At 45.7% G+C, this 27301-nt stretch overlaps 1 protein-coding gene across 2 annotated transcripts in view; it reads right to left on the bottom strand.

Annotated features, from left to right (window-relative positions):
• LOC139564914 (retinoic acid receptor alpha-like) overlaps positions 1 to 27301 on the bottom strand; it is a 178879-nt gene that overhangs the window by 38742 nt on the left and 112836 nt on the right. The window contains exon 1 of one of the 2 annotated variants that reach the window (XM_071384819.1): positions 20197 to 21316. The exons of the other annotated variant lie outside the window; for it this stretch is intronic. Coding sequence (XP_071240920.1) covers positions 20197 to 20374 — 178 coding nt within the window. The 5' untranslated portion in view covers positions 20375 to 21316. Of the gene's footprint in view, positions 1 to 20196; positions 21317 to 27301 lie in introns of those variants that run through there. 2 annotated transcript variants of the gene reach the window in all.

The following is a 27301-nucleotide window of genomic DNA, read 5'->3' as shown; positions in this document are numbered from 1 at the left end:
ACCCCCCCCCCCCCCCCCCAGAGTGAGCAATCAGTGCCTCCCCCTTTCGTGCTTGCAGCGGGGGAGAGGAGTGGCAGCGAAACAATAGGGACCGGGGCTAAAGCCTGGCAGCGAAACAATAGGGACCGGGGCTAAAGCCTGGCAGCGAAACAATAGGGACCGGGGCTAAAGTCTGGCAGCGAAACAATAGGGACCGGGGCTAAAGTCTGGCAGCGAAACAATAGGGACCGGGGCTAAAGCTTGGCAGCGAAACAATAGGGACCGGGGCTAAAGCCTGGCAGCGAAACAATAGGGACCGGGGCTAAAGCCTGGCAGCGAAACAATAGGGACCGGGGCTAAAGCCTGGCAGCGAAACAATAGGGACCGGGGCTAAAGCTTGGCAGCGAAACAATAGGGACCGGGGCTAAAGCTTGGCAGCGAAACAATAGGGACCGGGGCTAAAGCTTGGCAGCGAAACAATAGGGACCGGGGCTAAAGCCTGGCAGCGAAACAATAGGGACCGGGGCTAAAGCTTGGCAGCGAAACAATAGGGACCGGGGCTAAAGCCTGGCAGCGAAACAATAGGGACCGGGGCTAAAGCTTGGCAGCGAAACAATAGGGACCGGGGCTAAAGCCTGGCAGCGAAACAATAGGGGCCGGGGCTAAAGCTTGGCAGCGAAACAATAGGGACCGGGGCTAAAGCCTGGCAGCGAAGCCATTGGGACAAGATATAAAGCCTGGCACCAGTCCATAGTCCACTGGGGGGAACCAGGTGGTTAACCACCATGTCATCTCTGGGATTTGCACCCCAGCAGACAATGGCATGGTAATCCCACCAGCTGTGCCCAGCATAGCGACCAGAGGGAGAACCAGGGGTCAGTACTCTGGTCCATTAGGCCAGGCTGGGTTAGGGCCAGTCTGGACTGATTTGGGCTGATGGCCCGGGAGGTTAGGACCTCATTCTTGGATATTTTTATTTATTTTTATTTTTTGTGTAACACTTGAGCTGTTATCTGTGGTGAGTGGTAGGATATTGGCAGAGGTAATCAGGGTTGATCACCTAGCATGACAATTTGTACAATTTCATATTTGACCCTGGTCATCGAGTTCATAAACTGAAGCTATGGAAGCCTAGCCATACCAGCTAAGTATAACAGATGCTACACTAGCTAGCCAGCCTCAGGGGGATAGAAGAAAACCCCAGTGATGCTTCCTGCTGCTGTGACACGCGAGCGTCTCCCTCTTCTCTCTCTCCTAGAGGAGCTCAGGGAACAACGGGCTCAATGATTTCCTCAGACCTGCCCTACTCAGCTCTCTAGTCTCTCCCATCTCCACTAAGTCTTAATCTCTTCCCCTCCACTGATCGCCCCAGCCAGCCTCTCCAGGGCCCCTCTTCAGAGACAGAATTAAGAGATATAGGAGGGAGAGGAGGAGGGGAGGAGAGTGGGGGTGTTGCTTGGAGCTATTGGGGCTGGCTGACTCACCTGTGTGTGTGTGTGTGTGTGTGTGTGTGTGTGTGTGTGTGTGTGTGTGATAAGGAGAGGAAGACAATGAGAGGTAAGGATTGATAAGGAGAGACAGATAAGTAGAGGTAAGGAGTGATAAGTAGAGGCAGATAAGGAGAGGTAAGGAGTGATAAGTAGAGGCAGATAAGGAGAGGTAAGGAGTGATAAGGAGAGGTCAGATAAGGAGAGGTAAGGAGTGATAAGGAGAGGTCAGATAAGGAGAGGTAAGGAGTGATAAGTAGAGGCAGATAAGGAGTGATAAGTAGAGGTCAGATAAGAAGAGGTAAAGAGTGATAAGGAGAGGTCAGATAAGGAGAAGTAAGGAGTGATAAGTAGAGGCAGATAAGGAGTGATAAGTAGAGGTCAGATAAGAAGAGGTAAGGAGTGATAAGGAGAGATCAGATAAGAAGAGGTCAGATAAGTAGAGGCCAGATAAGGAGAGGTAAGGAGTGATGAGTAGAGGCAGATAAGGAGTGATAAGGAGAGGTCAGATAAGGAGAGTTAAGGAGTGATAAGGAGAGGTCAGATAAGAAGAGGTCAGATAAGTAGAGGCCCGATAAGGAGAGGTAAGGAGTGATAAGGAGAGGTCAGATAAGAAAAGGTCAGATAAGTAGAGGCCAGATAAGGAGAGGTAAGGAGTGATGAGTAGAGGCAGATAAGGAGTGATAAGGAGAGGTCAGATAAGGAGAGTTAAGGAGTGATAAGGAGAGGCCAGATAAGGAGAGGTAAGGAGTGATAAGTAGAGGCAGATAAGGAGTGATAAGGAGAGGTCAGATAAGGAGAGGTAAGGGGTGATAAGGAGAGCTCAGATAAGGAGAGGTAAGGAGTGATAAGGAGAGGATGAGAGGGAAAGACTGTCCTGTGTTTCAGAAGAGAATAAATGGCGATGTTCTCTCTTTTGGTACATCTACTTACTACCACAACAACAATTACAACCAATGCTTTTACTACTATAGTTAAGCTACAACTGTCATTACAGAACTTAAAGCCATGACAACAATCACCAGTTCTGTAACCACAAACAGCACAGACGCTCCTTTTGCTGCAAAAAAATGACCATCAGTGATCTTCAACAACATCTTGCGTTACACTACATTTTTGAAACAGTTTCATTTCTGTTAACACTTTAACCCATTTCTACGACTCAGTTGGGATTTTGGACTCGGGGACATAAGTTAGCGTCTGAGCCGTGGCACTGGGAGATAACAGCATGGTTTCAACCTGCCCCCCCCCCCCCCCCCCAGACCTCCCTCTGAAGTGTGCGGATCTACTACCACACACCAGGCAGTGTACTATGCCATGTGCCTCAGGAGGTGTGTTCCAACTTCTCCCAGCCAGCGGCGTGTTGTACCCCAAAGCTGGGCTAGATCGACGTCCTTCCTCCCAGCCATGAGCATACCATCTGCCTCGAGCAAGGCTCAGGGCTGGGCTAGAGGGCATTTCTCAGAGTCTGACTGGAGGAGGAGGAGAAGAGACCCCCACGAGGCTTGGTGAAATGCCAGAGCACTCACATCGTTTCATGCATGACTTGCAGAGCGGAATGTGCGCCATGGGGCAGGGCGCTGGCTTGTGTCTTTAACACGCTATCTTCTCTGAGGGGGGAACTGTGACTGGCCACTAGTGCTCTCGATTGTGTTCTGTGGGGCAAATAGGGAAATTAATTCCCTGCTTGCAACAGACAAGCGTGGTAACCACAAAAAGTTGAATATTCAAACAAGAATACTAGCGATGGTTGCTAATTGCTTCAGAAAATGTGGACGAGGAGCAATAGGCCGGAAGTATTTTATTTTAATTTTCAATCAACAGAAACAGCGTTCCCATTTCCCAAAACAAATCAGGACAGACCTTTAACTACAAAAACAGTGTTCGCAAAACAAATCACTTCAAATGTCTGGAACATACAAGAGTATATATTGAAATCATTCAGGGACTAAAGTAATGAATGGGGAAAACTGTTATGCTTTTTCTTCATTTTCTGCGAAGCCTTGGAGGCCTCGGTGTGGCTGCGTAATGGTTTTTTACTCAGGCATGTGCTGGCCAGCCGCCGTGGGCACAAATAGCCTATATCATCGCGTGGCCAAGCTCAGCTGGGTAAGACCCAAGTGACTGCCAGTGGCTCCTCCACTCCTCGGGCCAAACCGACCAGCACCAAGTTCCCAACTAAGGCGCATGTTTAGTTTTTGGAGTTAAGAGAAGGCAAGACAAGAAAACAAACAGATAAGTGTGGAGAAGGAACACGTGAGGTGGTGGGGGGGGGGGATCAGTCTATATCTGTCTGTCTATTAAAAGGCTGGAACCAAAACAGAACTGTTGCTAAAAACAGAGACAAATTGTCTTTGCCTCCTCCTCCACAACCAAGCTGAGAGGAGGAAATAGGAGCCAAGCAGGGAAATGGTTTAATTAGATCAAGATTAGTAATGAGATTAGCCCTGTGTCGAGTGTGTATGTCGAGTATGTGTGTCGAGTGAGTCAAGTGTGTGTGTGTGTGTGTGTGTGTGTGGTAAAACCACCACGAGGGCTGACCTGGGGACCCAGGCCTGGAGTGCAAGGGTAAGGCCCTGAAGTGTCCCCCTTCATAGAATAAACGTGATATCTTGATATAGATCTTAGCCTAAAATACACCGAGGAAACGAATAAACAAACTCTAATCTGTTCAAGTCTGAACTGATCCAGAGCAGGCCTTTTCAGCACCTCTCTTAACATACAAGCGTTGCGTTGCTTTCTGCATGTTTGTAGATGGCTGACCCTGAAACAGAGCAATGGGCTCTAGTGACGAGGGAAGAGCTTAGTCCCAGCTCAGGCAGTTGACCTAGAATCAGTCGCACAGTAAGGAGTAAGGAGGAAACAGCACAGTCACGACTAACAGTACTGACCTAGGGCCAGTCTCTTTTTTCATTTGTGTATTTAACTAGGCAAGTCAGTTAAGAACAAATTCTTATTTACAAAGACGGCCTACCCCGGCCAAATTGTGCGCCGCCCTATGGGACTCCCAATCACGGCCGGATGTGATGCAGCCTGGATTCGAACCAGGGACTGCAGTGACGCCTCTTGGACTGAGATGCAGTGCCTTAGACCGCTGAGCCACTCGGGAGCCCAGAACGAGTGGTAATGAAGAAACAACACAGTTACGGCTGAGGGAACTGACCTAGGATCAGTAGTAATGTTAGAACAGCCCAGTCACTACTAACATAACTGAGCTAGGATCAGTAGTAATGTTAGAACAGCCCAGTCACTACTAACATAACTGAGCCAGGATCAGTAGTAATGTTTGAACAGCCCAGTCACTACTAACATAACTGAGCTAGGATCAGTAGTAATGTTAGAACAGCCCAGTCACTACTAACATAACTGAGCTAGGATCAGTAGTAATGTTAGAACAGCCCAGTCACTACTAACATAACTGAGCTAGGATCAGTAGTAATGTTAGAACAGCCCAGTCACTACTAACATAACTGAGCTAGGATCAGTCGTCATGTTAGAACAGCCCAGTCACTACTAACATAACTGAGCTAGGATCAGTAGTAATGTTAGAACAGCCCAGTCACTACTAACATAACTGAGCTAGGATCAGTAGTAATGTTAGAACAGCCCAGTCACTACTAACATAACTGAGCTAGGATCAGTAGTAATGTTAGAACAGCCCAGTCACTACTAACATAACTGAGCTAGGATCAGTAGTAATGTTAGAACAGCCCAGTTACTACTAACATAACTGAGCTAGGATCAGTCGTCATGTTAGAACAGCCCAGTCACTACTAACATAACTGAGCTAGGATCAGTCGTCATGTTAGAACAGCCCAGTCACTACTAACATAACTGAGCTAGGATCAGTAGTAATGTTAGAACAGCCCAGTCACTACTAACATAACTGAGCTAGGATCAGTAGTAATGTTAGAACAGCCCAGTCACTACTAACATAACTGAGCTAGGATCAGTAGTAATGTTAGAACAGCCCAGTCACTACTAACATAACTGAGCTAGGATCAGTAGTAATGTTAGAACAGCCCAGTCACTACTAACATAACTGAGCTAGGATCAGTCGTCATGTTAGAACAGCCCAGTCACTACTAACATAACTGAGCTAGGATCAGTAGTAATGTTAGAACAGCCCAGTCACTACTAACATAACTGAGCTAGGATCAGTCGTCATGTTAGAACAGCCCAGTCACGACTATCAGACCTGACCTAGGATGAATAGTAAAGTTAGAACAGCCCAGTCACGACTAACATAACTGACCTAGGGCCAGTCTCCCAGTTTGTATTAATGAAGAAACAGTGCAGTCACGGCTGAGGCGACTGACCTAGGACCAGTGGTCATGTTAAAACAGCCCAGTCACAGTTGAGGAGCTCCGTGATCTCCCAGCGACAGCCACTGACCTACATTCAAGCTGCAGTGTCTGAGAGAGGGAGGCAGCACTGGGCGATTTCTCCAGAGGTAGGGATGTCTATGTGTGTGTGTGTGTGTGTGTGTGTGTGTGTGTGTGTGTGTGTGTGTGTGTGTGTGTGTGTGTGTGTGTGTGTGTGTGTGCCTCTACAAGTAAGCATGTGTGAGTCTAAGAACCGTTTCAACATCAACACCCTTTAAATTCCCCGAAGCATCTCCAGCGCAGCTCGGCTCTCCTACAAAGCGCTGTGTCATGTGTACACATTCATGTGCGTCACTGTGTGCATCGACTGTAAATAAGTCTGCGAACGTCTCCCTCCCAAGGGTACGGCTTTTGTTATTCTTCTGTTTAAAAAGGGGCATGTTGAAACGCCTCTACTAATGAGCGCACTCATTTACATTAAAGGACAGACAGAGAGAACGTGTGTATCTGAGCGTGTGTGGCTGGGAAGGAAGAGGTGTCGGTTGGTTTGTCATGACGAACGAGAACCGACCGTTCACCTACACCCCCCCTCACCCCTCCTGGGATAGACGGGAATGATCCCATTCAAAAACCCAGTGGGGGAAGGGGGCTACTGAGCCTGACACCCAAACCAAACGGGGACAGTGGCTTTCTGCAGGGCATAAAGGAGAGGGCAGGGAGGGAGGAGAAGGAGAGAGAGATGAAAGGGAGGAAGAGAAGGGAGAAAGTCATAGGGGTATGACAGGAGAGGTGGAAAGAGGGTGACGAGTGAGTGAGAGAGAGACAGAACAGAGGGGGAAGAAAGGGGTCGGGACTGCGAGAAGAGGGGGCCAGGAAGATGGGAGACACCGAGGGGAGTTGGAGGAGAGAGAGAGAGAAAGAGAAGGGGTCCTAGGTGGCGCAGCGGTCAAAAGCCCTGCACCGCAGTGGGGTTCGGTCCGGGGTTAGGGGATGGTTTGGCCGGTGGGTTTTCCTTGGCTCATCGTGCTTTAGCGACTCCTGGTGACGAGGCCGGGCGCCTGCAAGCTGACCCCGGTCGTCAGTCGAACGGTGTTTCCTCCGACACCAGGTGCCGTAAGCTCAAAAAAAATATTTTTGGAAAAAAAAGAAGAAGGATGAGGGGACGGAGAAAGAGGGATAGAATCAAAGTGCTGCAAAGGTTAACTTCCTCAGTGTGGGGAGACGGGTCTGGGGAGAGCAGGGGGGGGGGTCGGGTGTCTGGCTGGCAGGCCGACCGGCTTGGTCCGTTTACACTGTCTTTAGTGTGGCTTAAAACCTACAATCTCTATAATTAGCTCTTCATTTAAAAGAGATTCTCCTGTACTTTTGTATAGGTTTTAGCCAGGGGACCCCTTTTTAGCCAAGTGGTCACGGATAATTGCATACTACGTCACAGATATGTGCACCACATCACTTCTCTAACCTTTCGATCTCCGCTGTGTTCACTGAGCCGCTGGGCCCGCCCTGCAACCTCAATGGATAACGCTGGGCAGGCCTCTTGATAGCTGTCACTCAAATGTGAGCGGCTGAAGCTCATTGGCTAGAACTCAATTTGCTAGGCAAAGGCCCACGTGGGAGGGACAGCACGGCACAGTTGAAAGAAAACAGACAATAATTCTGCTCATAGATTATGCATGCATAAACCACACAGACACATCCAGCCCAAAGCGGGAAGTTAAGAAACGACTTTCTTAGTCACCAAAGTACCGGAGCATTACTTTAAGGTGACACAGTATTGCGCAACTGCCACCCAGCTTGAACCGAAAGCAACCACGACCCCAAGGTGGATGTGTCTGTGTCTCTGTTAGTATACGGTAAGTAGTGTGTGTGTGAGAGAGGGTGAGGAAGAGATTATAAGTAGAATAAACGTGTGTATGTGTAGATGAGAGCTTCATCATAAGAACAGAAATAGTATTACATTATTATTCTGTCTTTGGGAGGTGACGCCAGCCACTATTACATTTGTCTCGAGTTGTTTCTCTGGCTCCCTAATCCATAGTTTTAAAGCGCTTAAAAAACGCTCACCTTCTCTCCCGAGTCCTCGCTCAGAATGAGCGCCAAACTGACGCGGCGCTTTCATCTCCGCTGGTGACTAATGACGTTCTCCGTGTTCATGTGTTCGCAGATCTGACGAAACACACACGCCCTTCTGGCGATGTCATTAAATATAGGATGGGTTTTGGCGTGGCGCAAAGGGAGCGAGAGTGTGTGAGATGGAAAGAGAGAGAAAAAGACGGAGGGAGGGGTGCTATGACGGGATGGATGGAATAAACACATTTCACTTCTTTCGTAGATGTACCGATTCACCCAATGGCCACGTTCCTCCCCTTAACACAGATACACTTGTGTCTATACTTGATCAGGACAAGGAGCACCACCCCAGTGAGCTAAATTGGTTGAACGACGTCTTTTCAACCAAAAGTACGTCTTTATCGCGCGTTGTGGTTATAGGGACCATACCGACCTACTGTAACTTCAGAAAGTATTCAGACGCCTTGACGTTTTCCACATTTTGTTAGGTTACAGCCTTATTCGAAAATGTATTTCAACGTTTTTGTTTTCCCTCATCCATCTACACACAATACCCCATAATGACAAAGCAAAAACAGGTTTAGACATTTTTGTTAATTTATTAAAAATAAACTGAAATATAACATTTACATAAGTATTCAGACCCTTTACTCAGTACTTTGTTGAAGCACCTTTGGCAGCGATTGCAGCCTCGAGACTTCTTGGGTATGATGCTACACGCTTGGCACACCTGTATTTGGGGAGTTTCTCCCATTCTTCTCTGCAGATCCTCTCAAGCTCTGTCAGGTTGGATGGGGTGTTGCTGCTCAGCTATTTTCAAGTCTCTCCAGAGACGTTCGATCAGGTTCAAGTCCAAGCTCTGGCTGGGCCACTCAAGGACATTCAGAGACTTGTCCCGACGCCACTCCTGCGTTGTCTTGGCTGTGTGTTTAGGGTCGTTGTCCTGTTGGAAGGTGAACCTTCGCCCCAGTCTGAGGTCCTGAGCGCTCTGGAGCAGGTTCTCATCAAGGATCTCTCTGTACACTTTGCTCCGTTCATCTTTGCCTCCATCCTGACTAGTCTCCCAGTCCCTGAAAAACATCGCCACAGCATGATGCTGCCACCACCGTGTCAGGTTTGCTCCAGATGTGACGCTTGGCATTCGGGCCAAAGAGGTCAATCTTGGTTTCATCAGACCAGAGAATCTTGTTTTTCATGGTCTGAGAGTCTTTAGGTGCCTTTTTGCAAACTCCAAGCGGCTTTCATATGCCTTTTACTGAGGAGTGGCTTCCGTCTTGCCACTACCATAAAAGCCTGATTGGTGGAGTGCTGCAGAGATTGTTGTCCTTCTGGAAGTTATCCCATCTCCACAGAGGAACTCTGGAGCTCTGTCAGAGTGAGCATCAGGTACTTGGTCACCTCCCTGACCAAGGCCCTTCTCACCCGATTGCTCGGTTTGGCCGGGCGGCCAGCTCTAGGAAGAGTCTTGGTGGTTCCAAACTTCTTCCATTTAAGATTGGAGGCCACTGTATTCTTGGGGACCTTCAATGCTGTAGACACTTTTTGGTAACCTTCCCCAGATCTGTTCCTCGACGCAATCCTGTCTCGGAACTCTACGGACAATTCCTTCCACCTCATGGCTTGGGTTTTACTCTAACATGCGCTCTCAACTGTGGGACCTTATATAGACAGGTGTGTACCTTTCCAAATCATGTCCAATCAATTGAATTGACCACTGGTGGACTCATCTCAAGGATGATCAATGGAAACAGGATACACCTGAGCTCAATTTTGAGTCTCGTAGCAAAGGGTTTGAATACTTGTGCAAATAAGGTATTTCAGTTTTTTTTATAAGTTTGCTAACATTTCTACAAAGCTGTTTTTGCTTTGTCATTATGGGGTATTGAGTGTAGATTGCTCGGGATTTCTTCTTATTTAATCCATTTTAGAATAAGGCTGTAATGTAACAAAACGTGGGAAAAGTCAAGGGGTCAGAATACTTTCCGAATGCACTGTACGCTCCCTGGTCAATAACAGCAGGCTACACGTTTACACTAGCTCCTCTTACCTACACGGGCCAGGTAGAGAGACATCTCGATACCGATGCCATTCAGAATCACCCTGGCAGACAGATGTCTGTCAACACAACAACAGGAACAGGAGAAGGACACTCACATATATTAATGCATTCTCTTTCCTCCTACTGCGGACTGATACTCCAAAAGAGACATTAGCATGCGCATGGGATCCCTGTGTGGACTGAACCCGTGACCGTGGCGTTCGCTAGCGCCGCGCTCTTAACAAGTGAGCCACACAGCCCCCCGTTCATTACCGCATCGGTTCAGACAGTGGTGTTCAAACGACTCCCCGGGTCGATGGGTCGTTGTGGTAACTCGATGGAGGTTGTCGGCTCATTAGGCTAATGTGCTAATTTGAAGCACCCTACGGAGCACATCTGCATAATTAATTAACTGGCAGGTGAGAGGGCGATGGGTGCTTTCACGGGATCGGGTTGGCACAGAGTGCGTGTGTGTGTGTGTGTGTATGTGATTGAGTGTGTGTGGTTACATGTGTTAGTGAGTTTGGAATGGAGTTTGGTGTGTGTACGTGTGCTTGTGTTTGTGTGGGTGGATAACCAGTGGTGTTGTAGTACTCGAGTCCAGGACTCGAACTTGACTCGTGACTCAGGCTTGGAATCGACCAGTAGAGACTTTATCAGAAAATCTCTGTAGCATAATTTAACATACTAAATACAGCAGCAAATGTTATGGAGCTGTGTTTGAGTCATCCCTTAAAATGTGCAACGACGTAACAGAATTTAGATTCTAAAAATGGTTGGACCGTAGCTTTTAGCGGTACCAAGTGACTCAAGTATAAAGGACTCGGACTCAAACATTTGGGACTCGACATGGAAATCGAAGTTTGGTGACTTGACTATATCAAATCAAATTGTATTTGTCACATGTGCCAAATACAACAGGTGTAGACCTTACCGTGAAAATCTTACTTTACTTACAAGCCCTTAACCAACAATGCAGTTCAAGAACTAGAGTTAAGAAAATATTTACTAAATAAAGTAAAGTAAAAATACTATTAAAAAAATAACAATAAAATAACAATACCGAGGCTATATACAGGGGGTACCGGTACCAAGTCAATGTGCCGTGGGTACAGGTTAGTCGAGGTGATAAGCTGAATCCTCTGACCTTTGACCCTCTGGGATTTCTTGACATTATATCCATGATGGGCATCCACCCTTCCTTTCCACCCCCCTTTATTCCCATATATCCCCCTTCGCTCACTCCTGATGCCCTCTGCACCACTGAGCAGACATCACCCCCACCCCCACCCATCTTCGTTCCCCTCTGGGCCTCCTGCCAGTCCAGGTTTTGGCCGGCAGGCTATCCTTCCTCCCCTATTTTTATAGCCCGCATTTTACAAGTGCTCTTCGGTTTCTCTTTCTTGCCCTCTTTTCCTTGGTGTTTTAACGGCGTGTAACAGAAGAGAAGACGCCCCCCCCCCCAGCCGTCTGGTCTGCTCTTTCTAAGTGCTGCTCCAACTATGCAAGTTATGCCCGTGTGGAATTCAAGCCTCATGTCCAAATCACATTAGTTAGCGCTTAGCATTAGCAGCACATGTATATTACTTAGTGGCTTCCCTCAACACCACCACTAAGTACAGCCAGGGGAATTCCATGGGAGGGAAGGAATATCATATGGATTGATAGCTGGCTACGTGTACAGTCTTGGCTGCACCTACATGTATTGTAACCTATACATCTGTCATTGGCTATACTTTTTGCTATAGACTAGCTATAGCCTACATTTTTGGGGGGAGAATTAATTTCTTATAAGACTGTTGCATCACCCTTATTTGCCTTCACCTCCTTCATTCTATCCCATCGCTCAGACCATACATTTCGATCCACACAGTGCGATCCACACAGAAGTGAGGAAGATAGAATGGAAATCAGTGGTTTAGGGGGTATGTGAGCAGACCAAGCCCACAGGCTGAGAGTGGCTTAGGCAGGTTTATCCTTAGCCCAGAAACTGTCAGTGAGCTTGGGCACAGCGTTCTTCAAATCCGCCTTAGCACAGCACAAATAGACATCCATCTAGCTTCAGCTCCCTCCCCTTAGCTCTGCCACTTCTGAGTAAAGTCTCGATCAAGGAATAGGAGACAGAGGACAGAGAGGAGTGGATTATTGAGAGGGAAAACAAACCCTCAGACCAAAACAGACATCAGACTCTTTAGGGCTTATTCTAGGCCAAATGCTAGAGACCTACATTCCACCACAAGCTAAGCTCGTTGCAACCCATACACTAACTTGGAGTGGACCGATCCTAATACCAGGGTTCATACACATTTTGACAGATGGAATTTCATGACTTCTCCGTGACTTTTAACCAGATTTCCATGACCAACAATTATACGCATAAAGAAAGTAAGCGTAATATGTTATGGACACTGGGAGGCTGCTCTCTGATCGCATGTACCATCTCCTGTCACTGGGCAAGACACTTAACTTCCCAAAAAGTACAACACCTGTTAGGCAACTGTATAAAACACGTGGTCAACCCCTCAGTCTGGAGCGCTACTGGGTGTGCAGGCTTTTGATACAGCCCTGCTCAAACACATCAGAGCCAGATTATCAAGGTGGAGGTCGGTGGAGCGTTTTTTTGGGACACGCCCGAAAAACCTTAACACGTGCTAATGATAGCGAAACGGTTAACTAGAGGTTACAAGGTATGTTTTGAACTGGCTACCTAGTTCATCTGTTCTCTATCATATTTCATAGGTTAGGCCTACGTGCTGCTGCAATGTCCGACCGTGTCTCTCTCCTTGAGCAACGGCCCATTCGTCTCGCACCATGCAGGCGACGCGCACAAACAGAGATGCACCAGTGTCATTCCGATCCTGGCTGATATGTCGATTTTTATTTGATGGATAAAATACTATTATTAATTTCCATGACTTTCCTAAAACATTTGGGATTTGATCATTTCCCAAAACTTTTCCAAGCTTGGAAAACACCATTTTTTTATTCCATGACCGTACAAATAATACAAACTTATGGACCAAAATAAAATGAAGTACACTTACACAAGTCTTTCATAAAAATGTAATAAACGTAGGTATACATTTGCATATAGACTACAACCAACTCGACTTATAAACCCTTTACAAATCCTTATTAAAAAGTACACCACAAATAATGTGTTTGTAATATTCAAATCTCAAGTGAAGGACCTCGTAGCTCCATTTGAACACTGTCTAGACCACACAGCTGAGGACTAACAGAATCACGGGCCAACCAGCCCACGCACCAGACGCAACACTCCCGAACTCCCTTCCCTAAACAGACACGGAACAACCCCCAATCTCCACCCCATAATACCAAACACACCACGCCATATCCAGTACCAGGCACCACAACAACACGGCTGTCAGGCCATTAAATCATTAAGTTATGCAACACCGTCTGCTAGGAAGTAGACTTAGCACTAGCTCTAGGAACAGCCTGTTCAGTGGGAGTTTAAAATGGGAGTTTGTGGTTTCGCTGCAATTCGGGGGGTTTTTCTCTTTAAAGAGGCGGCATGTTAAAAGAAGCAGGCGTGATTGTGGAGCACACTGGCACAGGGCCTGGGCTCTAGGGTGGAAGATAAGCCGCCCGACGGGTTGCGAAATCCTGCCCTCTGGTCCTCTCTCTCTCTGTCTCAGTGCGGGTGAGGTATATGATGTGATAATGACCTTTAGTGTCTGTCAGCCTTCCCCGATTACAGAGGAACTAGGCTAATGGTTAGCCTGCAGGTACGGGAGTGTCTGTCGCCGCCACAGAGCTGTGCTCTGTGAGAGTTGTGTGTGTGTGTGTGTGTGTGTGTGTGTGTGTGTGTGTAGTAAATAAAGTTGAGTCGTAGAAAAGATGGGATCATACGTTTTTTTGCTGAATTGTGTGAGGGTGTAAAAACCATGAGCACAAGAGGGAAGTGAACGAAGACGGAAATCAATTACGTTTCCAAAACGCACTTTACGCGAGAACGTTTCCAATCCTCGAAAAGTGCAAAAGCGTTTGAGCGTTCCGCGTCTAACACATGCCACACAAGAAAGTTGCGCGCTCGGGCACTTCAGACAACAGTATCTCCTTTGTTTTGGACACAGTCCGCTGAAGTTTGAGTAGCCACTTCTGAGTTCGGAGCCCAGCTCTACACATCTGGCTATATTACTCATGGTAAGAGGGGAGGCCCTGAAACACAGAGCTGTAGCAACAACAGTAGAGGAGGCCCCTCGCTTTAAAACCACAGCTAGATCCCATACCAGCTGGCAGTCCCTAAAGAAAGCGCTGCACCCCTGTCTAAGACGTCACACACTGCATGGCAAAGACGTGGGAGGGGGAGTAGGGCTACACTGGCGGCTTTATTGACACACTGTGGCCAAGAGGAGAGTGCAGCCGCTACCGCTTTTGTTGACCGAGTGTCTGCTGCCAGACTGTTTATTCCTTGCGTCTCTTAAAAATGCAGAGCCAGGCTACTACTGGTCGGCCAAACCACGGGAACACCCCGAGCAGACGCTGCCAGCCATGTTGGGCTGTTGGCAGGGTCAGAGAGGCCGCCCGCCTGCCTGTCCGCGAGATCTGCATTTGACAGCGGTCTCTGCCACGCTGTCTGGAGCGCAAACTGCAACCCCCGAAAAGCCACAGTAGGCCCAGTAGACCGGAACATTCTTTTTACGACCCCTTCCTTTTCTTCTCGCTCACTCCCTGCTTCCTCGTTTTATGTCTGTCCCTTGCACCCTCTCGCGCTTCCCCTCTTATCGTCTTTCACTTACCACGCTTTTCTTCCCCCCCCCTCCCTCTGTCTTTCCTTCTCCTGCTGCCTTTTCTCCACTTCCTCCATGCCGGGTGATCGTTCCCTGCCGGCGCGGCGCAACGCTGTCCATGGGAAACAATTAAACGCCACATGGTCTTCCTTAGTAAGGACTTCCTTTCTGAGGCGCCACAGGAGTGCTGTGACGGCCATCAGGCTCCCAGCAGCTCTACACACACCGCACCTAGAGCCACTAGACCAGAGGCAGCTGGAGGAATCTAGGCAGGCAGCCGAAGAGGGAAATTCAAAGTGACACTGTTTCCTCTTTGGATGCCAGGACTTTTTAAAGATGAATGACATGCCACCAAACCAGACTTGACTGTGTTTGTCTTTACGCATGCTTGCTAATGCAATGTAAAAGCTAAATATAACTTGTGGTGAAGACATGGACATAAAGGTAGATTTAGTCCAAGAATTGAGGAGATGGGCTGAAAGTCTAATCCTGGAGCAAACGAATTTCCTTTGGCCAACAGAGTGGATAGTAGCAGTGTAATAATAAGTATCGAAGCCTGGGTGCCAGTCTGTTGCTGCTCAACTCCGAATGGAATTGTCATGACAAATGTTTACCTTGCCAATGGAGTACGCAAAAGCACAAACCGAGCTGGGACCAGGCTATCAAAGTCCTGGTCTGTGGTTATACTCCAGGCTCTAAAGGGCCATCTCATTCCAGGCTCTGGTCTCCTCCCCTGCCTGCAAGACTCTTCTCTGGGCAGCAGCAGCAGTCAGCATGATGGAGGACATTTCAAACAACCTGTGATTGATGTGCCCAGAGTTCTGTTGTGCTGGGTGGTGCCTCTCGCTGCCCTGATGAGGTGTGGGGACTTTGCCAACAGTGAGGCAGGGCGCTTGAGTCGAGTACCCGCTTTTGCTAGGCGTTGCGCACACACTCCTACAAGGATTTTTCATTTTTTTAAAGGGGAGCGCCTTCATGCCAGGGAAAGTGTCTGAGCTTGCTCAGGCATCAAGGCTATCCAATCACTATTGTGAGGCACTACCTCAAGGAGAACACTGATAAAAGAGAGACAGACTTGGTGGCTTATTTCCTGTCCTATCCTACGACTAACGATATCACTCAATTCAACAATAATAGCTAGGGCTTGCTTTTATAAAACACATCCCAAATAGACGTCGTTTTAAATAAAGACACTGAAGTGTCTGTCGACCCAACGACTTCCATTTCTACGTCAAAGTGACCTATACTGACGTGAGAACGGCTTGGGGAGGGGAGACTAAGCTCAAAATAACCGTGCTTTCTGACTTGAGTGCTCTGGGGGATTATCCCGAGGGCTGAAGTAAAATGGCACTTCACTGCCAGGACTGAATGGCTGTCTACCTCGTTGTGAGCTGCGATTGCCACAGGTTTGTTTTGGCATGAAATGGTCGGCGGCAGGGTGCCCGGCAAACATTCCTGAATCGAATGGGGGCTTCTCTTCCTTTCAAAAAGTCTGGCAAAAGCTGGGGCTGTAGTTCAATTTAGCAAGGTGGCTGCGGCATATTTGGCGAGTGTTGCTGTGCGCACAAAACAACATAGTGAGTCATCCTCAGCCTTCACACAGAGCACAATAAGAGAGAGAGAGAGAGAGAGAAAAGAGCGAGAGATGGTGGGGGGCAAAGCAACTTTGCACCGGGCCTGTCTCCACATCAAAGTTTGTCTGGATCTCTGAGCTGTTTTTAAAGTTGCACTATGTAGAAATCACTCCGCGATTTCCTGGTTCCTAATAGTTTCAGTTCATTTGACAAAATAAGCAAGCATTGTGTAGAGAATCATTGTACCATATAAATTGTTATGAAATATATTTTCCATAACCAAAAATATATATATATTTTAAGTTGTTTGAAGCAGGTGTACAAAACCAAAATAAGACACAAAAACAAAACTGAAGAAATAGTGCACATATAGCAGATCTACAACTCACATTTTGAGCGGCGCAGCAGTCTAAGGCAATGCATCTCAGTGCTAGAGGCGTCACTACAGACCTTGGTTCGATTCCAGGCTGTGATTGGGAGTCCCATAAGGCGGAGCTCAATTGGCCCAGCGTCGTCCGGGTTAGGGTTTGGCCGGGGTAGGCCGTCATTGTAAATAAGAATTTGTTCTTAACTGACTTGGCTAGTTAAACGAAGGTTAAATAAATAAATTCTATGTGAATTTGGTCAGGTCGTCCCCCAAAAAGTCACATATTGCCACTATAAGACTGGGAGGCTGCTATCCATGGGTCTTGTTCAGAAGGGCACACGTATAGTAGGGCTGGGCCATAGACCATCTATGTTTTTGGGCGATATTCCAAATGCCTATATTCGCAAGAATCAACGTTTTCATTTTTTCCCGTTCTTATAAGTGTTTATGTCCTCTTGTTCTCATGTATTTTTGGTCTCGTCTCCTTTGCTCCTTCTGTGCTACGTGCAATGGCTTGTAGGCTGTGCACCTTCCAACTTACACACACCAAGCCCCTCCACCTGCCACTCACAACAACAAAGACTAAAGATCACTTCTTCCTCTCTGACAAGCGGATACAACTCACTATTTGCATTTGAGGTTTGGTCCATCGGAGTCGTCACTCATATGGCAACCGAAGCGGATTGAAACACTGTTTTACTGTCACAGAGAAGCTATCCGTTCCAAAGATACCATTTTTATGTCTCAACTCCTCAAAATGCAAGCAGAGCAGACACCACTAAAACAAGAGTATCAATGAAGGTTGATTCTGGAAAATGTAGGCTCAGTTTGTCGCACGCGGCGGCAGTGCGGTACCACGTACCGCTAACAGCATCTTAGCCAAAGACTGTTATACTAGCTGTCTAGTCTGTGTTTTATAAATGTGCAATAAGCATAAAACACAAATGTTAGCCGGCTACTCACTAGCATGTGGGCTTGAGAGATTGTTTATGAGACCTGTGTACATTTTCTATAACGCCTGCTACAAGAAGTTATTATGAGTGGTTCAGGTTACATTGTTTAACGAAAAGGGGCGTTTTCATAAAAGAGACTTGACAGCCAGATCAGTGATTATGTTGTGAAAGGCGTATCTCTCTCCCAAAGAAAATCAGTCATCTACTTGTTGGACAAGTTCAGGTAAGCAAGAACTTCCCTGTTCCATTCAGTTCCAAAACGTTTTGTCTCTACTGAACAGGACCCTGGTTTGTGACTCAACGCAACACCCTGTTGGGATCCCAGCAGTGTTGTTCTCTCATGGGGACATTGCTATGGGAGACCTTCAAAGAGCGGCTTTGACTGTCTGACTGACTCAGCTGAAACTGAGAAAGGGCTCTGGTCGACTTTCACTCTCCATGACCACAACAAGCAACTATCAACATTAAAATAGACCTAAAAGTGTAGGGATGAACATGCTACAAAATATATCTGAGTTTAAATTAAAGATACCCGAGTTTTGAATAAGCTTTTTCAGATTGTAGAATATATATACAGTTGAAGTCGGAAGTTTACATACACTTAGGTTGGAGTCATTAAAACTCGTTTTCAACCACTCCACACATTTCTTGTCCTAACCGACTTGCCAAAGCTATCGTTTGTTAACATCTACTTTGTGCATGACACAAGTCATTTTTCCAACAATTGTTTACAGACAGATTATTTCACTTATAATGCACTGTATCACAATTCCAGCTGGTCAGAAGTTTACATACACTAAGTTGACTGTGCCTTTAAACAGCTTGGAAAATTCCAGAAAATGATGTCATGGCTTTAGAAGCTTCTGATTAGGCTAATTGACATAATTTGAGTCAATTGGAGGTATACCTGTGGATGTATTTCAAGGCCTACCTTCAAACTCAGTGCTTCTTTGCTTGATATCATGGGAAAATCAAAAGAAATCAGCCAAGACCTCAGAAAAAAATTGTAGACCTTCACAAGTACGAATTGAGTGTATGTAAACTTCTGACCCACTGAGAATGTGACGAAAGAAATAAAAGCTGAAATAAATCATTCTCTCTACTTTTATCCTGACATTTCACATTCTGAAAATAAAGTGGTGATCCTAACTGACCTAAAACAGTTAATTTTTACTCTGATTAAATGTCAGGAATTGTGAAAAACTGAGTTTAAATGTATTTGGCTAAGGTGTATGTAAACTTCCGACTTCAACTGTATATACTTTTTTAATGTGGGTGCCACCACATTATCTTTGGGCTTAGGGCTAAATCCTAACCTCCTTAAAATGTGGCTCTCCGTGTCTTCCTGACCTCTTTGCCCCCTTCAGAGGGGCATAAATACTTTGGTCAATTGTAGCCATCTCCATTAGAAAGCGGAGCTGACCCAGTGAACAAATGATCCCTCCAACAGGCTTACACAAGCTTAGCAATGTTGACATGTCCGAAACAATCACCGGAGACCGAGTTTCCAGGCAGACTATGACCATCAAAACATCACACTTACACTGTGAGCACATAGCAGGGATTTGACAAGAATTGACTCCAAGGTTAGGTGTTACATGGGTGACTCAGTCCAACATGACTCATTCCACATTTACCATTGATAGCCTAATGTTTTGAATGACAATCTAATTGAATGTTAGGCTGGAAAAGTAGTACATCGAGGGAAAAACATTATCAACCATTTCTAACAAAACAAAATGATGTGTGACACCAATTTGTCATAGGTGACCTCTAAGCATTGAAGCGTGAATCTGGTCAAAATTGTTCCATCATCACACTTCTTGTGAATTTGGAGCAGACGTTCTAAATGTAAACCTAGTTTCTCTCCATAAGTCCCAGACACTTGTAGGCTACGATAAAGAAATATTTAAAAAAAATGAATGAGTCAGCAAGTTACCAATACATGACCTTACTATCCTACATGTGGTCTTTGGACATTAGACCCCACGGAAGGCTGTAAAATAAAAAATAAAAATGCGAGCAAAGAACTGCAAGGATCGCGTATCTATTTGGACATACTGATCATTAAAGATCATTAAAAATGTACTTGTTTGGCAAAGTTACGCGATTACAGTTCGGTCTGCATTTTTCTCGCATGTGAGAAAGTAGGGCTAGGCTTTATATAGCACATCGTTGTATATATAAACACTAGTATAGCAACATGGCCACATAGTAATGAGTCACAAGGCGCCTCAAGCATGGCATGGTTTAAGTTTTTGCAAGCAATGTAATACGGCGGTGGGAATGGATTGCCACAATTTTACTACGACGTTGCAAATAGATTCTGCATGTTTTTGCAAAGATAAACTGTTGCAGGGCGATATAATGTGACGAGTTGGCTAAGAATACCAGTTCAGATAATTTAATTAATTAAACTGTCGACAAAAGTACGTTTGACCTACATGCAATAACTTCAAACAGAGACAGAACATGAAGTCTACGGAAGAGCGAAACATTATAACAACTTGGGGTAATGCTTTGCTCATATCGCCCAACAATCAATATCTACGGATTACATGATGTATGCGCCTTTGGTACATGCATGTTTCTTTCGACAATCAATTACTAGTTAGTCGTGAACAAGTAAAGTGGAAAGCAACATACAGTGGTTCGATCCGTTCCAGTGTTGATTTCTGATGGACGAACTGAAGGGACGGTGTGCCGCAGGTACGAGGCTCTTATCAGGGATTAGACATCCTCGGTTCTGGTGGTAGTAATCCATAGTTAAAAACCGGTTCGGACTCGGGGTGAGTCCCACCGCATCCTCACTGTCGTACATCATGCAAAACGAACGGCAGTCCGAAATAGAAAGCAAATGTCCTTTGATCTCCTCCCGTTCGAATAAAGAAGACACGAGAGGGTTTCAAAAACACCGAGCGCAACGAAGGATGTCATCACATGTCGCAGGGATAGAACGCATCAGAGGGTTTCCTCCCCAACAGAGTTGTAGCAATATAACGTCTTGTTCTCCAACCCGTCCGATGAAGTGACGCAACCGACCTATATTGTGGTTTTATTCAGTGGGCACAAACTGTTGTGATAAGGAAAAAATAACTAGACAAAAAAAATGTTACAACAAATTATTCCGTCTGTTATTTGCTCGGCTCGTTTTTGGGGATATGAGTCCACGATTCACTGTTTTTGAATGGTGTTTCCAAAGCTGTTGACCAACTCGGGCGACACAGGGATTCAAGTGGACCACGCTATCCCGCCCGTCGATCTGCCTTTTCCTTCCAATGCAAGCATGTGTAGAATACAAGTCCTATAGAAAAGTCGCCTATGAGAACTTATTGTCCAGCATGCTCCCAGCGTCACTGACGTGTCCCCCCCAATCTCATATTTAGAGATAAAGTACTGTATGTCGCCTCAACAACCGAATCACGTGGAAATAGGTATTTTAATTCCAAATCGCTCCTATTATGACAACACCAGAACGGATAATATGTCCAGGAGTAATATCCTATCTCTTCGACTGACGACGGAGAGCGCTATACTAGTTCATCTCAAATACAATAGGTTTAGGATTCGCCGACAAATCTCGAGAATCTGTTGAGCATCCTGTTGTTTTCGTGATCCCCGCGTTACATAAGGATACTTGACGGCCGGCGTCCATGTCTTGTGAAGAGACCTCTGCTCACAGTTCATTCAGTTTCCAAATCCTGCCCTGCAATTTTTGACGAGTATCAGCAGCTGCGTGTTAGCTCCACCTATCCAGCCTCACTTCTCCGTCCGAAACCCTCAGCTGGGTGTCTAAAACCGGAAGCATCCCGTTTAGAGGAAAAGGATAACAGAAGAGACGAAGCCCGTAAACCGACTCAGGGGTTTATTTTACGCCTGCTACCTTAGGTTATCCTTCCTCTGGCTATGGCCAAATATAACGTTCTCAGTTTGTAAATCATAGAGGGGGATATTTGATGTTGTTGAAGGTGTTCACCAGATGACGAGTATCTATTCTGCATGAGATTTGAAGTGGAACATGATAATTACATGATACTAACAGTACAGCCCTAATTGATCTATGATTGTAGTGGGACTTGACAGCAACTGGGTGGTCATTTTTTTAAATAATGACTGAAGTCGGCCAATGGCCCTTTAAAAGTGCACTATACAGATATCGCGCCGCCATTTCCTGGTCGCTAAATTCTAATAGTTCGCCTAATGTTTGTTTGAGAATCATTGTACCATCTAAACCGCTTTGAAATATATTTTCCATAACCAAAAATATTGTACACTGAACATAAATATGAACGTAACATGTAAAGTGTTGGTGCCATGTTTCATGAGTTGAAATAAAATACCCCAGAAATGTTCCATACACTCAAAAAACGTATTTCTCTCCAATTTTGTGCACAAATTAGTTTACATCCCTGTTAGTGATCATCTCTCCTTTGCCAAGATAATCCATCTACCTGACAGGTGTGGCATATCAAGAAGCTGATTTAAACAGCATGATCATTACACAGGTGCACCTTGTGCTGGGGACAATAAAATACCACAAAAAATGTGCCATTTTGTCACACAACACAATACCACAGAAGTTTTCATGGAGCATGCAATTGGCATGCTGGCTGCAGGAATGTCCATCAGAGCTGTTGCCAGATAATTTGATGTTAATTTCTCTACCATAAGCCGCCTCCAACATCGTTTTAGAGAATTTGGCAGTACGTCCAACTGGCCTCACAACCGCAGACCAAATAAAATAAAATGTTATTGGTGACATACACATGGTTAGCAGATGTTATTGCGAGCGTAGCTTGTGCTTCTAGTTCCGACAGTGCAGCAATATCTAACATGTAATCTAACAATTCCACAACAACAACCCAAAACACATAAATCTAAGGCCACAATCAACAGCCTGATAAACTCTATGCGAAGGAGATGTGTCGCACTGTATGAGGCAAGATAAATAAAGGTTACATTTATTTTAAAAAAATATATATATTTTTTAAGAATATTGGTGGTCACACCAGATACTGACTGGTTTTCTGATTTACGCCCTTTCTATTTTTTTAAAACGTATTTGTGGCCAAAAGATGCATATCTGTATTCCCAGTCATGTGAAATCCATAGATTAGGGCCTAATTAATTTATCTCAATTGTTTGATTTCCTTATATGAACTGTAACTAAGTAAAAACTTTGAAATTGTTGCGTGTTGTGTTTCTATTTTTGTTCACTATATTTTCAGCTGTTTGAAGCTGGTGTACAAAACCGGGGGTCATTTTTTTTATTTTAAATTTAACTAGGCAAGTCAGTTAAGAACAAAATCTTATTTACAATGACGGCCTACACCGGCCAAACCCGGACAACGCTGGGCCAATTGGGTGCCGCCCTATGGGCCTCCCAATCACGGTCGGTTGTGATACAGCCTGGAATCGAACCAGGGTGTCTGTAGTGACGCCTCAAACACTGAGATGCAGTGCCTTAGACCGCTGCGCTACTCGGGGCCCGAGACGCAAAAACAAAACTTAAGAACACTAAGCAAAGAAATAGCACACAGAGAACAGATTTACCGCTTTTTAGACTTGCTTTCAATGAGAATTACAGAGCTATAACTTATATTTCTATGTGAATTTGGTCAGGTCGCCCCAAAAATTCATATTGCAGCTTAAATAAAGTTGCATTCTATTCAAAAACAAAAAAAGGTTTGAACAGTTTAAAATATGAGTGACAAATCAGTAGTGTTAAGCCTGAATGCAGAATAATTTATTTACTGAAAACAAGTGTGGCGGCTGTTGCTCTGAGACAAAACAAGACACTTGTCAATATTGTTCAACCTTTCCATCCATCCCTGTCCCTGTACCGTAAATACGGCCATTGACTGCCCACCAATTACACACACACCTTTCACAGTGCAGCTGAACTCTCTGTGAACCCAACAAACCAGGCAAAAGCCTCACCTCGTGCTGGCCCAACTTCTCACTTCGCTCCTCTGCACCTTGCAACTGGAACCCAAAGTTCTCCTGTAATCCGGTAGGAAGCCCCCCCCCCACCCCACCTTCCTTGGTTTCACTTCCCTGGGCAGGTTGCACACACACTTGCTATGGGGTAGAGCAATGTGCACATAAAGGCAATGAATAGTCAAGTCGTGGCGCCACTGTGCATCGGTCAACGAGCTAAACCAAGGTTGCTGTCAGTGAGTGAAAGACGGCCACATTCGTAAGTAGAACAATGTATCAACCTCTTCTTTAATGCCTTGGCTGATCCCATTTTTTTCCCTTGACGTGAAAGTGCTTGGGTATTGATTTTCGTCTGTTTAAAATATTAGCTGCTCGGGATAAAAGACCACACATCAAATAAATACACATTTGTTAATTGATAGGAGGCATTAAATCCATTGAGAGTGGCGGCAGGGGTACTAGCCACAGATAAGGGCCCTTTCATAGGATATTACAATTTCCTGATGGGTATGTAAGCGAGCGAGCAGCGCCTGGCAAGTTGCTTAATGAAAATTGACTTCATTGTAAATGTACGACACAAAGCAATTTGCTATTATTTACGCTTACATCATTGCCTTTGGCTTTAGCCCAGTTTTCCTATTACCATTTCACAACATAATTTCCTTCGAGGTCAGTTGATGATTAAGTATAGAAACACGTTTTGCACAACAAGAAATTCAGGAAACTGGAACAGCCAAATATTGCCTTTGTTTCTGAGGCACTGCTCAGCGCTCTCATACATTGTAGGCCTTCACCTCGACCCTAACAATCACACGTGCACACAGTCTGTCTGACCTTTGACCGATTCAAATCAAATGTTATTTGTCACCTGCGCCGAATATAACTGGTGTAGACTTTACCGTGAAATGCTTGCTTTATGAGCCCTTCCCAATGATGCAATGTTTAAAAATAATAAAACTAGTAACACAAGAGAAATAAAATAAAATACACAATGGAGCTATATACGGGAGTACCAGTACCAAATCAATGTGCAGACGTACAAGTTATTTGAGGTAGATATGTACATGAAGGCAGGGTAAAGTGACTAGGCATCGGGATAGATAATAATACGATTCAAATAAGGAACAGAGTAGCAGCAGCAAAGGATGAGTGTAAAAGTGTGTGTGTGTGTGTGTGTGTGTAATGTATGTTTGTGTCGTGTTGGTGTGTGTGCGTGGTTTTTCTGCACGAGTGTCAATGTAGTTGTGTGTGAGTGAGTGTGTTATGGTGTGTATGTATAGTCTAGTGAGTGTGCGTAGGGTCAATCACAGATAGAGTCAGTGCAGATAGTTTGGGTACCATTCATTGACTATTTAGCAGTCTGGCTATTTATCAGAATTATGGCTTGGGGGTAGAAGCTGTCCCTGAGCTCGTTGGTCCGAGAGCCGATGCCCTGGTACTGTTTGCCTGACAGTAGCAGAGTGAACAGTCTATAGCTTGGGTGGATGGAGTCTTTGACAATTTTTCGGGCCCTCCTCTGACACCGCATGCTACAGAGGTCCTGGATGGCAGGGAACTCGGCCCCAGTGATGCACTAGGCTGCCCGCACCACTGTCTGTAGCGCTTTGCAGTCAAGGGGAGTGCATTTGCCGTACCAAGAGAAGATGCAGCCAGTCAAGATGCTCTCGATGGTGCATCTGTATAACGTTTTGAAGATACAAGGGCCCATGCCAAATATTTTCAGCCTCCCGAGGGGGAAGAAGTGCTGCCATGCCGTTTTCACAACTGTGCAGATGTGTGTGGACCATGTTAAGTCCTTAGTGATGTGGATGCCAAGCAACTTGAAGCTCTCGACATGCTCCACAACAGCCCTGTCGATAAGGATGGTAGCGTGCTCTCCCCCCTCTCTCCTACAGCCCACAATCAGCTCCTTGGTCTTATTGACGTCGAGGGAGAGGTTGTTGTCCTGACACCACACTGCTTAGTGTCTGACCTCCTCCCTGTAGTCTGTCTCATCGCCGTCGGTGATCAGGAGTCGGAGGCGGTTTACCCCAGTCATGGGTGAACAGGGAGTACAGGAGGGGACTAAGCACACACCCCAGAGGAGCCCTCGTGTTGAGGGTCAGCGGGGAGGAGGTGTTGTTGCCTACCCTCACCACCTGGGGCCAGCCCGTCAGGAAGTCCAGGATCCAGTTGCAGAAGGAGGGGTTCACTCCAAGGGTCCTTAGCTTGATGATGAGCTTGGAAGGGACTATGGTGTTGAACACTGAGTTGCAGTCTATAAACAGCATTCTCAGTTATTTCAACTCTTGTCCAGGTGGGAGAGGGCAGTGTGAAGTGTGACTGACATGGCATCATCTGTGGATGTGTTGGGGCGGTATGCGAATTGGAGTGGGTCTAGGGTGTCTGGGATGATGGTGTTGATGTGTGTCATGATCAGCCTTTCAAAGCACTTCATAATTACAGATGTGAGTGCTACAGGGCGATAGTCATTTCGGCAGGTTTCCTTGGAGCTCTTGGGAACAGGGACAATGGTGGTCAGCTTGAAACATGTTGGGATTACGGACTGGGACAATGAGAGATTGAAAATGTCCGTGAAGACACTTGCCAGCTGGCCTGAGCTTGCTTTGAGAATGCGCCCTTTCGACTGTTGGCTCCGAGTCAGTCTCACAGGTTTCGCACTATAAGCATAAAAACATTGCTTTCCAACGGATAAGGTGCACATGAGTTCTAAAGGGTCTTGTTATCAACCTAAAATGTCAATCAGGTCAGTAACCTTAAGCTGCCTGTTCAGTATTTCAACATATGAGCCAACACTCTTTACTCCTACAGATAACCCTTCATGGAGTGTGTGTCAATTGGCAAGGAACAGCACACCAAGAACTTGATGATGAAGCCAGGGCCTGTATTCACAAATAGTCTCGGAGTAGGAGTGCTCAGATAAGACCTAAAAAGCCAAACTGATCCTAAGGAATAAGATTACACGGAAAGGGAGAACTGATCCTAGATTACCACTCCTACTTTTTGAATACAAGCCCTGGACAACCCAATGACTCATGGAGTTCTACAGAGAAAGGCTTGGAACTGAAGCCATTATTCTTGCTAATTTCTCATCTTGCTGAATACGTCCTGGCTGGATCTGACTTTGAGAAACGCACTGACACTTTTAAACATTAAAACGCCACTAATCACTTTCTGGAACCTGTGAAGGGAGGCTGTGAAGGAAGGCTGTGAAGGAAGACGGCTTTTTGCTGGGTGTAGACAAGGCGGTAATTCTTCTTGCTCATAAGAGCTAAAACTTCTGAACCGATGCCCACTTTGAGAGCGGCCGGCCCGGGTTCTTCCTGGGCATGGTAGGGGAAACAGTGATACATATTGGACCTGATGATGCCAATTAGGAACACTTACACATTTTCAACCACCTTAAAAAGGTCAACCCTCAAATTGGCTTTGGTTAAAAATGAGATCCGCGATAGGTGAAACAGCATCACTGACCGCCCCAGGCACATTTGATATTGTCTTTGTTTTGAGGAAATGAGCATCCCACATCGTGGTAAAAATTAAATCGTAGTACATACTCTGTTGTGCTATCGTGTGTGCAATGATGTCCGAGGGGGAAAAAAGTGTTCATTGTTTAAACTAACGTCTTTGTAATATCGCAAACGGACATGGCAGTTTCACCACTATGGCTTTAAGGAGAAGTGGGAAAGAATTGGCTATTTTTTTTTCAAGTGAAATGCAGTTGTACATTGATATGGCAAGTTTAGGGCAATACACCTTGTCATTCACATACAAAGAGATAATTGTAGTGTTCTGATAACAAATTGAGTAG

This window comes from Salvelinus alpinus, chromosome 36, assembly GCF_045679555.1.
Source record: "Salvelinus alpinus chromosome 36, SLU_Salpinus.1, whole genome shotgun sequence".
NCBI classification, from domain to species: Eukaryota; Metazoa; Chordata; class Actinopteri; order Salmoniformes; family Salmonidae; genus Salvelinus; species Salvelinus alpinus.
The sequence above is the reverse complement of the archived record's forward strand: the minus strand, read 5'-3'. Positions and strand labels throughout refer to the sequence as shown.